This window comes from Hyperolius riggenbachi, chromosome 12 (assembly GCF_040937935.1).
Source record: "Hyperolius riggenbachi isolate aHypRig1 chromosome 12, aHypRig1.pri, whole genome shotgun sequence".
Lineage (NCBI taxonomy): Eukaryota > Metazoa > Chordata > Amphibia > Anura > Hyperoliidae > Hyperolius > Hyperolius riggenbachi.
The window spans coordinates 101,117,434-101,136,032 of record NC_090657.1 but is presented as its reverse complement, the minus strand read 5'-3'; the positions used below and the strand labels follow the sequence as shown (position 1 = coordinate 101,136,032).

The 18,599-nt window shown below is 43.4% G+C and overlaps 1 protein-coding gene across 2 annotated transcripts; it reads left to right on the top strand.

Annotated features, from left to right (window-relative positions):
- The first annotated feature begins 2,029 nt into the window (after positions 1 to 2,029).
- On the top strand, positions 2,030 to 16,682 carry NR1D1 (nuclear receptor subfamily 1 group D member 1). 2 transcript variants are annotated; one of them, XM_068263678.1, is made up of 8 exons: positions 2,030 to 2,656; positions 8,886 to 9,173; positions 9,846 to 9,934; positions 10,986 to 11,130; positions 11,536 to 11,957; positions 12,539 to 12,724; positions 13,574 to 13,784; positions 16,117 to 16,682. In XM_068263678.1, exons 1-8 carry the CDS (start codon positions 2,626 to 2,628, stop codon positions 16,314 to 16,316), a joined length of 1,572 nt encoding a protein of 523 aa, XP_068119779.1. In that variant the 5' UTR covers positions 2,030 to 2,625; the 3' UTR covers positions 16,317 to 16,682. The 2 variants fall into 2 exon arrangements, with proteins under 2 accessions (XP_068119779.1, XP_068119778.1); XM_068263677.1 differs by lacking the exon at positions 2,030 to 2,656 and adding an exon at positions 4,731 to 4,881.
- The last annotated feature ends 1,917 nt before the right edge of the window (positions 16,683 to 18,599 follow it).

Below are 18,599 nucleotides of genomic sequence, written 5' to 3'. Positions count from 1 at the left end.
AGCCTATGGCCCGGCCCTGGCAATGAGCCGCATCGATCGGAATCTTGATTGATTAGTGGCAAAAATTGATCAAAATTACGATCTGACCGGTTGGTTAATTTTGGTCAATCACTCGCAGCTGGTGTTTGGTGGTAGACCAAGGGCCCATAACATTACACTGTATAGAACAGTGCAATGCTGCAGTTCAATAGATTTTTTAAATAGATTTCATAATGAAATGTATTGCAAATCTGTGTGCAGTGTATGAGGGGGATTTGATCCCTTTCTCTGATCAGATTCAGATCAGAGAGGGATTAATCTGTTTGCCATATTGTATGGCAATCTAACTGTGTATGGCCACCTTAAGTGGCAGCAACGTAGGAAAAAAGTAATTTGTAGTTAATTTTACTCTAGAATAAATGTACACTTTATGCATGTAAAAGGGTTTTGTGTTACAATTGTTTTGTTATAGTGGTCCTTTAAATAAACTAGTTATACTTGGGTCAGCTCTGCACCTCTTAAAAACTCTGGCAAGGCTAGAAATCGCACAAGGTTTACGAAAAATAAAAAAACAATAAAGCCTGTATTCCCCCCCCCCCCCTGGTGGAAAAACGCACATTACACACTTGACCGTGAATGTCCATAGGTAAGCATAAGCAAATGCAGGGGGATTACAGCTGCCCAGAATCCCCCATCAGGGCCCATTCACACTTAGAAATGCAAAACACTGGCGATTTTTGCTGGCGTTTTGCGTGAGTGATTTTTCAGCGGGGAAAAATCACTGAACACTGCAGCGATTTTTCCGTGATCGCATTTAGCGCTTCTATAGCACTGAAACGCGATCGCTGGTAAATCGCCTAAAAATGGTGCAGGCGACGCGTTTGCGTTTCTGGGCGATTTGCGGCGATTAGCAAATCACCCACGTAAGAACGGGCCAAAAGGGTTTTATTACACTGGCGCTTTTAAAAAGCGCTAGCGTTTAAGCGTTTTGCCAAAATCGCGGCAAAACGCTCTAGTGTGAATGGGCCCTTAGACAATGGCTGGTGCAGTGTTTGGGGATATGCACAAGTTGAGACACCAGAATATCTGCAGGAATCCTGCAGCTCACAGCATTGCTCCCTTTATTTCCAGGCTATAGTTCACTTTGGATGGAGCAGCAGTGTGTGTACAGAGCATGGAGCAGCAGTGTGTGTACAAATCGATCCCGTTGTCGATTGGGAGCAGATAGGACATTTAGGAAATAATTGTCAGATCCTCTCAGTAGGAAATTGCATTATGTGTACCCTCTACCCAGCATGATGTCCTACCATATTATTATACTGTATTGTGCTTGGCTGAGGCTGACCTTTCAGGGATTCCCCACTTGAAAATTTTCGGTTTGCCCCCGGGAAGCATTATGTGCACTTTCGCATGTGATTTTTGCATTCCCGCAAAATGCATGCTATTCTCTTAAGTGTGATCCCTACCTATACCTTGTACCTCCAGTAGCCTTTGCAAAATGCCTGGCTGCAGTTCTCCTTTGATTTCACACAGTGATGATAGAGACCATACATGGATAATACTGATCCATGTATGGTCTCCTTTACAGTTTATGCTATGCAGTTGTGTGCAATCACCTACAGCAAGTGTTTCTTTAAGACAATCTGTAATTTATATATATATAAAAAAAAGGTTTTCACATGGGGTAATGTACACGTGCAGATTACTTTACTTGGCAAGCATTCAAAAATGCAGTAGTACTGTAAGATATCCGTGTACGTTTGAAACATCTATACATATAATCTGCAGGGTCTGCGGGTCTCTATATATAGCACTCGTGCATCTGTCAAAAAGTTGTTCGAAAAAAAAGTCTGCCAGACTCCCTTGCTTGCAGACAGAGCCGCGCCTGCGTAGTGCGAGGCTGCTGTAGAAAGTGTGTCACTGGGGCACGAGGCTCTCCCAGGGGTCACGTGGTTCTTGCTTCAGAGCCGCGTGCCGGGCCTGGGGAGGACGGCGTGTTGTGCGCAGGCGCATTGCTGCAGTGAGCAGACTCAAGCTGGCTAAAACAAGCAGGAGGTGTGAGGGAGAGAGCATTGCAGAGCAAAGAGGGTGGAGAGTGAGGACGTGTTTTGTTGAGCTCTCTCTTCCCAGGGCATACACTGGGCGGCTGCAGCACTGGTTTGTGTTGACAGAAGACTGCAGAGTGAGCAGGATTTCTAGAAGGCGTATTAGCTTCCTCTATCTGCACCCAGAGAACACATTTCATTTTTGGGCATCCCTTTGGGATCACTGCTCTTAGATACGAGGGTATTTTTTCTAGATTGAAGTCTATTGATCTTTTGATTTTTTTTTTTTGCTAGGTTTGCAGGTTGCAATCTGCAGGTCCTACTGTTCTTATTCTTGGTTTTGCAGATAGCATTACATCTATCTCACCTCTGCTTTAGGACACAGCTTCCATTCATTTAAAGCATAGAGGAGAGCATAGGATCGAAGGGAATATTATATTTCTTACCAGTGCAGCAGATGCTGGCTATTTTTTCTACAAATTGTCCGTGTAAAGTGAATTACTACAGTGGTTCTTTACATCCAGGGGGTATATAAAGGACACCAGGACTGCAGTGTAGTATCGGAAGTCTTTTATTTTTGAATGATCTGGGAATCACGACCATGACATCTATGGATTGCAGTAACAACACAGGTAAGCTGCATCTTCTTGGGGCTACATGTTTGGGCTATTTTGCTGGTGCTGATCACATACTGGACATATATGTAGCCTATGCTTCCATTCTGTAATGTATGAAAGGCATCACTGAAATAACGTGTGTTTTTGTAAATATCAGGGCATTCTTTACTTGTGTTTGCTTATTTTATTCATGTATGAAGATTTTTAGGAATATGTAGTAACTCATGTAGCTGTGAAAGATCCTGTAATAGTGAATGAAATCAAATGTATCTAGTTACCTTCGATTGACATTGTAGTATTAGTTATTTTGTTTCTAATTTAGTGTATAGTGAGGATAGGTTGGGTTTTCTATGACCCTGGTTCCTGATTGTGTTCTGAATGAAGCTAGGACACTGATTGGGTATTTTATTTATACATTGGGTTTTGACCAAATCTTGGTATCCTGATTTTATTTTGCTGTTTCATGTGCATGGAATAGGTTTTGTATGACATCTCTACCTAATGAACCTGTAATTCCATACTTGTGATTATGAATAATTTAGTTAGCACGTGTCCATTCTATGATTCTATAGCGGCATAACACTGTAGAATTAGTTACAGATTTGTATGGCAATATTTTAACGTTTGTGGTTGGTTGTTTGTACTGACTGGTGTGTGTGTGTGTGTGTGTGTATAGGGAATACATGAAAGGGAGGGGGCGCTGGCCTGCAGAGCTTGCAGTCACATGGAATGGGGAAAGTAGGTCACCCAGGCTGTGTGTGAGCCAGATCCTCCCAGTGGCTTCACGTGTTCTCCCGCCCTAGCCATGTGCACAGTGTTTTCATTCCTGCTTCTCCTCTCTATGCTGTCTTGGATGACTTTAGCCACGCCCCTCCACTTCTATGTTGAGGTCACTGGTTCCCAGGACACTCCCTTAGCTGGGTCTGGTGCTGGATTTTGGGCTAACTGTTTAATTAAACTTTTTTTTACATTAGAATATGGCTAGAATTCCATTTTAAGATGTTTTGTATAAAGAATGTGTTTGTTTTCTGGAGACCAGAAATGTAAATTTTGTTTTTGTGTGTTTTCTTTTCTGCTAAATGTGAGAAACATGGTACAAGAATAACATATAGGTGAACTAAAAGTCTACTGTAGCCTGCTTTGTGAAAGCAAATAGAGAGATGTATGGACTATGAAGATTAACATATATGATCTGCTATTGCTGAATTGTTTTTCAAGGTGCAAGCTCTGTGGCTGTCATCCTCCTACTGACTTCGCTGCCTAATGATTGAAGTATTTGGCACCTGCAATGAAGCAGTGAAATATAAGTTCTCTGAGCTCCTGATCTGCATACTCGTTCCAAGTCACTAAATCGCTAGATGAAGAAGCCAGGATCAGGTTGGCAGCCCTAGAGCTCTCACATGTTAGGACATCTCTTGCTGAGAAAAGTGTGATAAAAAGCAGCCTTGACCTGACCCAAACACAGCATACTAGTTCCATGGCTGAAAGCTTTCCAGGTTTTCTGAGAGCAAAGTTATGGTTAATGTAAAACCATACAAGTTTAAACTTTAATTAAAATGATCATTTGTTTGGCCTGTATTTTGTAGTGCCTACAAAAATTTGTGCTGGTCACGTTATAATTAGAAAGAATTCTGGGGTTTCCGATTTTACTTCTTTTACCATTGGTGATTGTCAGTGGCTGCAGTACAGTAAACTTAACGACATTCTCTGCTTCATTCTGTCTATCTGAGGTTGAACAAGATCAATGCTTAGTATGAGCGTCACGTGTCTACTACTGTAAAAGTTAATGAACTAGGTCATCCTACTTCAGTAAACAGAGGAAGGGCTAAACTTCGCACATGTCCAGGTTGGGAAATGTGCCAGCACTGAACACGTTAAGCAAACTTAGGGTGGAGCCATGTGATGAATACTCAAGGATTGGCTCTGGGCACAGATGGGAGGTGTGGATCAGCAGTCCATGTGCAGTGGGAACACGTGGAGCCTGTGCGTGAGACAGGAGGCGATGAGTAACCTGAGGTCAGACAGTTAGTGTTCATTACATACAGATGCACAGGCTTTATATAAGATAGGGATACAGAAGCAGGGGAAAGGGGATATGGAGAAGTAACAGAGAGCAGAGTCAGGTTGAGTGCTGAGGAAGGGACAGATGACAGGGAAAGGGGGTGCAGCAAGTTTGGAGAGGCAGAAAGAAGATCTACACCAGAGATTTGACAAATCATACACAGAAGCAATGAAGAATGGTATTATACCTTTGACATAGATACTGTATGTACAGGGTTGGGCAATGTCAGTATTTAGACAAACTAATATTGAACTTAGGTCTATGGCACATAGATTTTATTTTGTTTAGAAATGGTCACTATCCAGGAATTGCCTGCATGTCTCAGACAGTATGCATGGTACAAGTTATTTAACCCTTACAGTATTGATACTTTTCCAGTAAATTGAACCATGCCAGCTTTCCCTCCCAGGACCCCAATGTATAATCCATTTTTAGGGTCTGTGTTGAGTGCAAGTCAATTATTCAATGGATCTAAGGATGTTGGAGGGTCCAGTGTAACCAAAGTAAACCCAAACAAATCAAAGAGAGCAGCGAAAACCTACATGCATATAATGTCCTTACACTGGTGGGAAGGGGAGGGGGGGTACCGAAAAACTCTGGACCCTAAAGCTGCAAGGCCAAGAGAGATAGTCACATAGTCACATAGTCGCCAAGTTGCCCATCATTGTGTACACTTTGGTTCCTCTTCTGTCTTACAAGTCTTCAGATGTTGTGAGTCTGGCAGGGGGTGCTCTGACTTGCCAAGGCCAACGGATATTTCTGCATGTTAATTTTACGCAGACTTAAATATTGGTCAAATTAATTGATAATAATTCAGTAATAATAATCAATTTGTTTGGTCCAATTCCAAGATGCATACATTTTTACATGAAATGTGCACATCAAAAATTATTAGCATCTCATCGACCCTCTCTAGGCATCACCAACAACGATTAGAAATATTCAACAAATATGCAAATTTTCTAGTGATAGGAACCAGAATTTTGCAGGGGCGGGACTGGAACTTTGCAGTTGGCTGATCAGATTCAGGAGCAGTCAGTCAATTAGCCATTTCCAGGAATACAGGTGCATTCGTCACTGGATTAACTACTTAATTCACTTTGCTCTTTTGGAGTAGGCACCCAGAGTAGCCAATTAAGATTCAGCTGTTAGATGAAACAAGGCTTTTCATTGGTTACTGTAGCCAGCGGTTCCACTTCTGCTCCAGTTGTCTTTGTACCTGTCTTGCTAAAACCACTTCACCGATTTAATGGATGTGTATGGGCAGTTGATATGATACTCTAACATGCACTGGTGACTGGAGACCAGATGTTTCAAGAGTTCATTCATCGACTCCGAGCACTGGAACGGGATTACTGATGCCTGTCAGTAGTGAGTAGCAAATTAGGTTTTTAAGAGGTTTAACAGATATAAATAAATGCCATTATGAGCCATCATGGAATATCTATTTGAAACTCCATTAGACGTTATTGATTTTTTTATTTTTTTTAAATAGCTCTGGTTAGTTATGAGATTATTGTTTATGTATTCCCATGAAAGCCCCATAGCAGAAATGGCTTCCTTACAGAGTGAGACAATACTGTTTGCAGTTGCAGTGAGGGGATATCTTTTGGCTCACGGAGGCAACGTTTCTGCAAGAGAAACTTTGTTCATTAGAATGAACAAACGTGATAAACGTTAACGTTCACATATACTTTATAGTTGTTTGACATGCAAAGAGACGGAGATGGACACTAGATGCACTATGGCTACCTCTGGGGGTGGGTGTCTTTCTGTGCCTCCAGAAATGAAGTAAAATCTATAAATCCAGGAGAAAAAAAACAGGTTCTAGGCACCAGATAAGCTCAAATATGCACCACTTTATTCCATCTCCATTACAAACTGGCACATACAGCTGTGTAAGCGGACTCACAGCCATTTTGCGAGATTGACTCGCTTCCTAAGAGACCATGCTTCCACAGATACCGTTGCATGGTCTTACACAGCTGTATGTGTCAGTTTGTAATGGGGATGAAATAAAGTGGTGAATACTTTTGAGCTTATCTGGTGCCCGAAATCTGTTTATTCTCCTGGATTTATACTTTTATGCTGCTCATCAGTATCACAGGGGAAAGTAGCTGGTGCTTCAACCTGTGCCCACCACACCATGAAAGGCAAGCAGTGGAGTCCAGTCACCATAAAAACTTGTAGAAGAGAAGCTATGAGGAAACCACCTTCTTCCTCTAAAAATAGCTAATGCAAAGCGCTGATGTGGTCTGTGTTCTAAAGTACTGCATAGCACAGGACATTGCAAGGGGTGGTTATAGTGAAAAGAAGTCTAATAATCTTTTGCACTGTAAATAACCTCAGTGGTGTGTACAATGGCTTTCTGAGCTGTGAATACCAGCCAGGTCAATGTCATAGAACTTAATATTGGTAATCTATCTTTCTACAGTACTAGCGCCCCAAAAAATTAAATATAGAAATGATAGATTCAGTAGTTTTGTACTTGATGTAAGATGAACATTTTTCATGTCTATCCCCAAGTAAATGTTCTCTTTATTTTCTGGGGCATTCTGCCCATTAATCTCCTTCTGCAGCAGTTGTATATGTGTCATGTTTGTCAAGTGCTCAACTGAGAGAGCCTGTCCTGGTTTGCCCCCACTTATGCGTATTTGCGGAGTGGCCTATAGCATGCTGCCAGCAGGTTTATCGGCAAGTGTGTGCACAGTCTGTGGGGCTTGCAAAGTCATCACTGTGGACCAGCTGTCTTATCTGGTCATGAGTCCGCAGTCTTAAAAGACCTGATGCATTGACTTTTGGCTCAAATCTACCACTGGTTGGAAAGCACACATGGTTGGCTGGTATCTGGCATTTCAGCCAACCAAAGTGCATACCTATTGGAAACCCCAATGCTTCCTATTCTTGCTGATCCAGTCCCTGGAACAGAAAGTGCAATTCTGTCACAAACAAAAGATAGCAAACCTGCTAGTGCCCAAAACAAAAATAAAAATTTGAGGCAGGAGTTCCACTTAAGGCATTGAACATTCAAGTTTCTTGGGAGCAGGACATCCCGTACTCTTGATATATAGATTTGTAGGAAGGTGTCCAGCAAGTACTGTACAAACAAAGCACTACAGATCTGTAGAAAACAGGAAACCCTGGCATTCCGCTAATCCGCTTATTACACCAAGAAAGTATGAAGAATGCTGTAGTGACATTATTGCAGACGCCCATGGCAGGGCCACCCCGTGGGAAGATCACTGTAACACAATGTGCTGTTTATTTCATTTAGTATAGGTTACTGAGCATTAGTCAGTCTAGCTATTGATGTCAGGAGGGCTGAAGTATAGGGACTGGTGTTTGAGCTGCCATATCTTTGTGCAGGGATACATTTTATCCCTGCTTGTAGTGCAGTACATCAGACCATATTTTGTGCCTGCTTTCTGCAGAACGCATCAGTCAAAGGTGTATATAGGTAATTGTAAAGGAATGGCTTGCAGCTGGTGTTTTTCTGACTGTATGTATGTGCAAACATAGCCTGTCACTGGATCCGCAAACCATTATCAGGGTGAATTCCAGGCATGTGGGCGGAAGGGAGTTCCTATGCTCTCCTTTCCTTTTCTGCATGTATTACCCAGAATGCTTAGCAATGCCTGCACTGCAGAGTCCCAGACGCCCCGCCTTGTGCTAGACGCTAACCCTTTAATAGCCAATGCTTTGAGGTTCTCGATGAACATCTCCTCCCCTCAACCCAGTTCTTTGAGGTCATTTGTAAAAATCAATGTGTAAATAACTGAAACATTCTTTCAGTAGTGTGCAAAGAGTAACAATATATTTTAATTCTAAGCAACCATTCAGATATCTGCAGGCCAGTGAGATCAGGTTTCTAAAAAAAAAGCTGATTTATTTGGATTACTGAACACCATTGCTTTTTAAGCTTTGACTTGCGTGGTTATTCCTATATGTGATTGCACAGTCTGGCTGGTGGAAGCAAGATATCTTGTATCTGGTATTTCAAGGACACAATGCTATAATCGTTTCTGTTTACAAGTGTGACACACAATTGAGATCCCTTCTGAATTCATAGGCTTGAGAAAATGGTTTAGAAGTGGCTTCAGAGACATGTTTTTGCTGTTTCAGGTGTTTGTGATTGGCTGGTCATGACTTCTTCCTTACCGTGTCCTGCTTTCTTCTTTCTAGGGGGCGTTATAAGCTATATTGGTTCTAACGGGTCATCCCCCAGCCGGACGAGCCCTGTCTCTCTATATAGTGACTGCTCAAATGGGAGCCCTCAAGGTGGATCCACGCACTACCCATCATACATGCCACCATCTCCATCCCACTCATACAGTACAAGTTCCTCTGGCTCAGGAGGAGAGACCTCTCCCCGATCGACCTATGGCCTTGCTTCTTCTCCTGGTGGGCTTCATGTCGCTTTGGATGATGGCAGCAGAGTTTCGCCAAGCAAGACGTCCAGCAATATTACAAGTAAGTAGACCCTCACCCCTTCATATTTTAATCCCAAATTAATGGGAATCATTACTTCAGCTTGCTGTTTTTTGTGTGTGTTCATATAAATCATATCTATCAGTGACACTAGGGGGTGATCTACAAAACTCAATAATATAGCCAAGCAATATGTATTTATTGCTACATGATCTCAGCTTTTGCAGTGAATATATTTATAAAGCATCAATAACATCACAGTTACGATTTATGCTGCACTTTTTTCACTGTCACTTAGTGTATACTGTATGTATAGCACAGTACTTTGTGTTAGTGTTATTATTACCTATATAGCACTGAAAATATGGTGGTAACAATGCAAGTTAAAGGGAGAAAGCACAACCTTGATGGTTATTCAGGAAGAAGTACAGTGAATGACAGCAGTGTGCTACCGCTACATTTATAAATTGGTGTCCTGTGGTTGAGGCTTTCCTCGCAACTGCTGTAGTGGCAACAAATTCACAGACCCCTAAAGTCTTTTCAGTAATGTGCTGAAGACTGGCCCTCCTAGCAGAAACCCGCCCCTTTCTCATGCATTGGCATGGCTGATCTACCAAACAAACATGGGGGGGGGTTAAATGTATGAATTGTACTTTGTTCCAGTTTGTCAGGATATTTTCTCACTTACGGTTATTTATTTTTTGTCTCCTTCAGAACTGAATGGAATGGTCTTGCTGTGTAAAGTCTGCGGTGATGTGGCCTCTGGATTTCACTATGGTGTACATGCCTGCGAAGGCTGCAAGGTAAGCCCGACCCACATGAAAATCTTTGATTGGCTGTTTGGTAATTTACACTAAATGATCATTAGCTTAAGTGAATGGTTAACCCCCCCCCCCCCCCCCCCCCAGGAGCCCTTGAAATGATTATGTAATTATTAAAGCGGATCCGAAATGAAAAACTATAACAATTAACTTGTCTATATATCTTATCTAAAGTTTAGATAGTTTACACAGCATATATAGCTGCAAACCGCTTCAAAAGTTTGATTATTTATTCCTGTAATACAATGAGAGCAGCCATGTTCTGTTTGTCACAGGCTGAGGGCTGGAGATTCTATCAGCTTGCCTGTGTGTAAATTCAATCCATCTCCTACTCCCTCCTCCCCACTGTCTCTGAAATCTCTGGCTAGTAACCTCCTCCTGCCCAGACTCGGCTCCCATAAGCCCTTGCTACAGTGCCAAGGCACAAAAGGAGCCGTGGGCGAGGCTTGTTTAGTTTATAGGGAATTAGAGTTTTAAAACAAAAAAAGTATTTGGCTTGAGGAATGCCCTATAAACTATATGAAAGGAAAATAATTATGCAATGAGTAAAAGTTTATCTCGGATCCACTTTAAGTTTCTGAACGGCAGTGCAAAGCCACCATATCTGTTGCTCACTTTAAGTGTGGACAGTAGAAAGGATAATATGTCCTATGTTTTAAAAAAGGTTCTCGCTCTTCCATTCTCATGTCCCTGTTTAGGCTACTCACCCACATCTTTAGCAGCATGATGGTCATGTGACACCACTCAACAGTCACATGACCATCATGCCGGGGAAGACACAAAAAGTAGCCAGGACGCTTGACAGAAAACTTGTCATTTCAGAACTCGCCTCTGGCACATATTTGCTAGTTGTGGTTAAAGTGAATGCTTTGTAGAAACCTCAGATGGAAGCCGGCATTCTCTGACCCTCCTCAGTTGAGGGTTTGCAGGGTTAAAGGGTGTCTCTCCTTCTAATCTTGAGAATGTTGTGAAGAAGTTGGGTGAAGAGACTCTTGACTCTCCATATGACATCTGTTCTGTCTCTCTTCTTCAGGGTTTTTTCCGGCGCAGCATTCAGCAAAATATTCAATACAAGAAATGTCTGAAGAATGAGACCTGCTCCATTGTGCGCATTAACAGGAACCGCTGCCAGCAGTGTCGCTTTCGAAAGTGCCTATCAGTGGGCATGTCTAGGGATGGTGAGTTTCGTCTTTGTTTATCTATAGACCTTGTTTAACAGTAGGGGTGGTTAATGGGATGCAAATCAAGAGTTGATGCAGGATTATGCAAATGTATGCAGCTGGAAAATCTGGCCAAAGCGGAATTTGGTCCATTTTCAAGCAGCATAAATTTGCATACAGAATTTGGACAATTACCTTAGATTTGCATCTCATTGACCATCCTTATTGAACAGTCTGAAGCACTACGACTTTGATAAGCATAGCGACCTCTCATCTGACTATTTTACGAATGCTGGCTTTAAAACAAAAGTAGGAATTTGATTTGTTGCTGTCAGGGAGTGCAGACTTGTCTCATACACCTTGATAAATGAGCCTAGTCAGCTAGCAGTAGACTAACGCATTGAATTGTTTCTCTTGTTTCAGCTGTGCGGTTTGGTCGCATCCCAAAGAGGGAAAAGCAGCGGATGTTAGCTGAAATGCACAGTGCGATGAGTCACATCACTGGGGGACATTTTGGGAGAAGGAGTCCAGTTCCACTTCAGCCTCAGCAGATTCGGCCTTCCTCTCCTCCCCATGTGGTCCCAACATCCAGTCTTTCACCGCCTTCCATCACAGAGGTCTATCACCACTATCCTCAGCAACTGACCCCTCCTCGTTCACCCAGCCCAGAACCTGTTGATGATGTCATAGGTCAGGTGACACAAGCTCACCGGCAGATTTTTGTCTACGCCCATGAAAAAATGAACAGGAATACAGCATCATGGGATCAGAATCATGAAATTCCACCACCTTCCTGTTGGGCCCAGAGCAATGGAGACTCCAGAGGCAGCCGCAGTGTACATCTGGTAAGAACTGTGTAGCTGTATAACCACTCATTAATGTGTCCATTAAGAAGTAGAAGAAGACGAATTATAAAATGGGCAGCTATTTTGTAGTCAATTTTAGTAAGAGGGCTTTCCAGTTTCTTGCAGTTCCCTATAATTTTGGGTCACCCCGAGCTGCTATTCTGTTAGTCATTACGCTTCAGCACTTCCGTTGGGTCAGCTGTACACACATTAGCATCTCAACAGAGACAGCCATGGCTGGTGGGCTTAGGAGTGATGTCTCTTATTTTTGCAAACCTATTCTTAGAAAATCACAACTGAGTGCAGGTGGAAAGGGAATGTTAAATAACATACAGAATGTTTTATTTAGCAGTGATTTGATATACGATTTCTTAAAAAGAAGTGCTCTTGCATATTTAGGGCAGACATGCTTCTGACAGCAGGTTGGTTTGACATAAGTTCAGCTATGCTAGTGACTGGGAATAAGGCCAAATTGAAGATGAGTCACCTGATGTTGAAAGTGATCTTAGACTGCTATGTAATGTCTAACTAGAGCTTTCTAGGTGGGATAATGCTAATGTGTTTTTTCTTTCCCTTTTCAGGCATGTCCAATGAATTCTTTGCCTTGCGGCGGTCCTCAACGCACCGTACAGGAGGTTTGGGAGGAGTTCTCGCTAAGTTTCACACCAGCTGTACGGGAGGTTGTAGATTTTGCACGTCACATTCCTGGATTTCAAGACTTGACCCAACAGGACCAGGTCACGCTACTAAAGGCTGGTACTTTTGAGGTAAGTGACTGTACCGCTAGAATTCTTCAAATTCAGAATGCAATGATTCTAATACTTCATGTCTACCACCATAGGCAGCAGATATTCTTCACATTACTGGCAATCACAAGTGCTACCAACATTTAGTAAACTTGCTCAGCAGGCAAGCTAGATATTGCCTTGCCCAATAGTCCATATAAATTTGCCAATATTTACCTTAGTGTCATTTTAATGTAGCTCAATCTGCCAACATATACTGAAATCCCACAACTGCTGCATTTATCCCTGGAGGGGTCAGGTGCACCCAGGTGTTTGTGTATTGCAGCTTCCCAGCATTTTGTCAGGTGTGACCTAGATCTAGTAGGATTTTCCTAAGCAGGATTTTCAGTAGGTCCAAATTCACTGGATGCTATGCTCAAATTGCACTAAAGGGTTGTTTGGCTTTTTTTGGCGGCACATGCATCATGGTCTTACTACTACTGCCCCAACACCATTTAAGGTACAGTTCTTGTCAGCACAAACTGAGCCTTGCCATCTTCTGAACCTAAACTATGTATATATGTATACTCAAGTGTCAAACAGCCTTTATGTACAGTGGTGGTTTCGAAAATGTGTTGCCTGAAAGGATTACTATTCATCATTTTGGGTGACAGTCAATAAAAGCACACTAAGTGAAAATTCAGCTTAAAATCAAAGGTGGTGCTCGTATAGTTGTAAAGCACTATCTGCGGTCAGTTGCCCCCAGGATCTCTCCCATTTCACCACTTTTTTTAGGGGGGTTTAGTCCTTTTGTGCGATTAGTTTCTCACTGTACCATTGAGCTTAGTTGTACATGTATCTCATGTATTTTTCTTTTTCTCCACATGACAGGTCCTTATGGTACGGTTTGCCTCACTGTTTGATGTCCGGGAGCGTTCTCTAAAGTTCCTGAGTGGAGCAACATACACTCTACCAGAACTCCAAGCCATGGGGATGGGCGAACTTCTCAGCTCAATGTTTGACTTCAGTGAAAAGCTGGCTTCTCTCAACTTGAGTCAAGAAGAGCTGGGCATCTTCACCGCACTCGTTCTCGTATCTGCAGGTCAGTACTAAACTAGGATAGGGAAAGGCAGAAGCAAAGCTACTACACCATGCAGCCACAGTTGACTGTGGGGGCACAAACTTCTCACATTCAGTCACTTTGACACAGGTTCTGCCTTCACAGCAAAAGTTGTTCGGGGGGGGGGGGGGGGGGGAAGTGATTGCAGTCTCCAAAAATCATGGTAATTGATGGGCTACCACATGAGAATAATGTCAAGATTAAACTTAAAGTGTACTTGAGATGTCCCAATATAAAGACTTTATACTCACCTGGGGCTACCTCAAGGCCCATGATCATGGATGTGTCCTTCGCCGTCCTCCCTGGTTCCTCCGTTCAGCTGCAATCAGTCCTTGTAATCTTGCTCAGTCATGCCAGTAGGCACTTCTGCGCATGCGCAGAAGAGCCAACTGGCGCGACTGAGCAGAATTACCAAGACCAATGCCATGTGAACGGAGGACGGCAAGGGATGCATCCATGATCATGGGTGTGAAAGTAGCCCTAGGTGAGTATAAAATCTTTATATTGGGACATCTCAGGTACTTTAAGATATTCTAACTTTAATTTTTAAAAAAATATTATCCTGCCTGAAATGACCATTTCATTTTATGTGATGGTCATGTCATTTAAAAGTTTTTTTATAATTACCTGCCGGATCTGTTCCTCCTAGAGCTGCACGGCTTCTGGCTTCTGTTGTGCAGCCCTGCCCCCCTGATGAAAAGCACCATGGTATTTTCTATCATGAGTGGAGAAAACACCATGGCATTTCATCAGCGTGGGGCTACTTGACAGAAGCTAGTGGCCATGGTGCTCTGGGAGGTTTTCAGGAGGAACAGAGATGGCAGGTAATTATAACTTTTATGTGACATGACTAACACATAAAATGAAAATGTCATTTCAGGCTGTATAATCTCTTTGAAGTGGGCCTGAAGTGACAGAAAATATAATATGGTGAGGATGGAACAGTGAGCTTGACCCAGACATGCAACTGTATGCCTTCCATCTCCTATCCACACACTGATATAAATACAAGCCCAACTTTGCCTTGCCAAGGACCAGCAAGGATTAGATGGGCAGGCATTTCATTATTTGGGCAGAGATGGGCCAAACTCAGGACAACTGCTCTGACAGTTAAGGTTGCCCAGAGCTTGCTACAGAGAACGACTGCATTGTACTAATGATGATGGGAAGCCTAATGTAATGGTTGGGTATACTCACCCAAGAACGCGAGGACATCTTCAGTTAATCTAATATCACTTCAAGTATACTTTAATAGAAATGCTGGCCAGCGGTGGAGAGGATATGTGGGTAAGCTGGGCATATCCTAGCCTGAAGTTAAGTTTAGATGGTTAAACTCTGAAGTACACAGGCCAGGCTATAAATAACTAGGGTTTCTGTGTTGCCCACGATAAGCGTCAGTAATGCTAAAGTCAGTCTCCAACAGTTTTCTTTTACTTTTTGGGGGATTCGGGCAGAACAGGAAAAAATGTGAAACTTTTTGTTAGGATTTTTTTTTTCTGTTTCCATGGAAACCATTCAAGGTGGCCACTGATGCAATATATAGTAAACTACATTTTCCAGCATTCCAATAGAAACTGTGGGCCATATGCATTTTACTTTCTCTCAAGTTTTCTGTTAAGTTTTACACAGCTTATCAATAAAATGCCCTTTAAGCCACCAGCAAGCAAGAAAATACTCAGAAGAATTCTGACACTTCTTTTTCACGTACTTCTTTTTTATTTTTTTTAATTGCAGAATGCTGAAAAGTAATGTTCAACAGCAGATGAAAAATTTATTTCCTAGCCAAAAAGTAAATTGCATAAGGGCGCATATGCCCATTCACTTTTTTTCTCCTGAGTTTTCTCCTAAGTGAGAATACACAAAATTAGTTTTGATAGTACTTTTTACACCTACTTTTTAGTACTTTTTCAATTGCAAAGTGCTGTAAAGTTTTTCTAAATAGAAGATGAAAATGTATCTTTTAGGTGAAACCCTAGGAGAAAATTGCCTATGGGCCCAGGTGTCTGCAGGAGAAATTGGTACTTCGTAGTTCACAGAAAATGGGAGCAAGACCTCAACTTTCCTATAGGAGGATGGAGAGGTCTTAAACATGTATGGATAGGTGCACAGCTACATAAAGGATGTTTAAATGTTAAAAGGTCAATATTCTTCTATTACTTTTAATGAACACTTATTGACACTATTGTTTTAATCTGCCTTGTTCAGTTTTGGTCATAGGTGGCATTTAAACATGTAAAATGTAGTCTGTAAGTTATCGAAGTCTGTAAGCTGTAGCAGAAAAAAAATTAAATTGGATCTCTTCCTCTTGTTTCAGATCGGTCTGGGATGGAGAATGCTTCATTGGTAGAGCAGCTGCAAGAGACTTTAATACGCGCCCTTAGATCCCTCATACTGAAAAACACTCCAAACGACACATCCCGATTCACCAAATTGTTACTACGGTTGCCGGACCTTCGCACGCTGAACAGCATGCACTCCGAGAAACTGCTGTCATTCCGTGTTGAAACACACTGACCAGATAAACTGTCAAGACTGACTGACTAAAAACAGGCACCATGTTGAAGGTCATCTGGCGATGACATCACGGACTATGTCACTTCCTGCAGAAGGCTGGATGGTACAGCTGTGACAATCAAGGCAGAAAAGGGTTGAAAGAGGCGCTCTGTGTCAGTGATGGCATACTCATGGCAATTGTGCCAGGAAATACTATAGAACTGGGAACATCAGCTGCTTATGAGAACAAGATCTGAAGGCTGATGTGTATATTCTATACATATACATTTGTATATACTTTACTGTCATACAGTGGAAACCATTGTGTAAATATCTGTGTGTATATCAGAGGTTGTGCTAAATATAAATATTTTATGACACCTTAAAGTCTTGTCACATTTTATCCAGTTCACCATACAACTATGTGCTGTATATAGCTCTGTATTCTGAATGCAAAGGGTTGCCTTGGGAAGATGACATCTTAGCCAGTATCTGGGCATATATATATATATATATTTTTTTTTAACCTCCTGAGCAGTAATCCCGAGTCAGGCTCGGGACGGAAATCCACAGCTCAGAGCAGTAGCCCCGTGCTTGAATGAGTTATATGCAGGGACTGGTGCAGATCTGTGTGGGTTTTTTTTTTTTTTTTTTTTTTTTTTTTTTTTTTTTGCACGGCTTTTAGACCCTAAATCTGGAAATAATCATAATGCCAGGGAGGTAGTAATTCAGTGTTGATGCAGAATTATACAAAATTATGCAGCTTGCAAATGGACCAATCGAGCTCCACCTTGACTGAATTCAATTGGTCCATTGTCAAGCTACATACATTTGCATATAAAATTTGTATAACCCTCCAACTCAGAACAATTTATCTCATTGACCATCCCTAAAGTCTAAACGTGCATTGTAGTTATAATTAAAGTGTACCATCACAGTATCTAAAGAATCTATGCTTACCCGGGGCTTCCTACAGCCTCAAACACGCGCAGTAGACCCAGACTGACGCGACTGACCCAGTAACCACGGCTGAATGGCAGACCATGGGAGGTCGGCGTGGGACTCGCACGTGTATTGGCAGGGCCAGCCCTAGACTTTTTGCCGCCTGAGGCAAATTTTGAAAAAATTGTAAGAGGCACGGGCGGGGAGGACTCACCTCTTACTCGCTCCAGCGTGCGCTCCACTGACGTCACTTCCTGCAGCGTTGAAGGAAGTGACGTCAGTGGAGCGCACGCTGGAGCGAGTAAGAGGTGAGTCCTCCCCGCCCGTGCCTCTTACGAGTAGTGGCTGCTTCTTAACTATTTAACCACCCTGGCGTTCTGATTAAATCGCCAGGGTGGCTGCGGGAGGGTTTTTTTTAAATAAAAAAAAAACTATTTCATGCAGCCAACTGAAAGTTGGCTGCATGAAAGCCCACTAGAGGGCGCTCCGGAGGCGATCTTCCGATCGCCTCCGGCGGCAAGAGATAACACGGAAGGCCGCAATGAGCGGCCCTCCGTGTTTCGCTTCCCTCGTCGCCATGGCGACGAGCGGAGTGACGTCATGGACGTCAGCCGACGTCCGGACGTCAGCCGCCTCCGATCCAGCCCTTAGCGCTGGCCGGAACTTTTTGTTCCGGCTACGCTGGGCTCAGGCGGCTGGGAGGACCCTCTTTCGCCGCTGCTCGCGGCGGCGATTAGGCAGCACACTCGGCTGGCAAAGTGCCGGCTACGCTGGGCTCGGGCGGCTAGGGGGACCCTCTTTCGCCGCTGCACGCGGCGGATCGCCGCGCTGCAGCGGCGATCAGGCAGCACACGCGGCTGGCAAAGTGCCGGCTGCGTGTGCTGCTTTTTATTTCGTGCAAATCGGCCCAGCAGGGCCTGAGCGGCAGCCTCTGGCGGTGTTGGACGAGCTGAGCTCGTCCAGACCGCTCAGCAGGTTAAGGCTGGAGGGGAGCGCAGATCGGGGGACCCAGGCGAGGGGGGGGGGGGGGGGATCCGATTTCCCCCCCCCCCCTCTCCCCGCCGCTAGGCCCAATAACCCCGTCCTGCCCGCTACCCCTCCAGCTCAGCGGCCGGCTCTCCGCACCCACGGACGGGCAGCTGCCGCCCCTAGAAATGTGCCGCCTGAGGCAAAAGTTTCACCCCGCCTCATGAGCGGGCCGGCCCTGTGTATTCCCTAGTATCAGATCAGCGCTTCCTATGATGGTCTGTCAATCCGCTACACCTCCACCAATATCACCCTGTGAGATCCTCACTCACCAACAGTAGAGGGCCTGGATTACATAGGCCAAAGACGCTTTTGGGGCATTAATGGGCTCCCCTC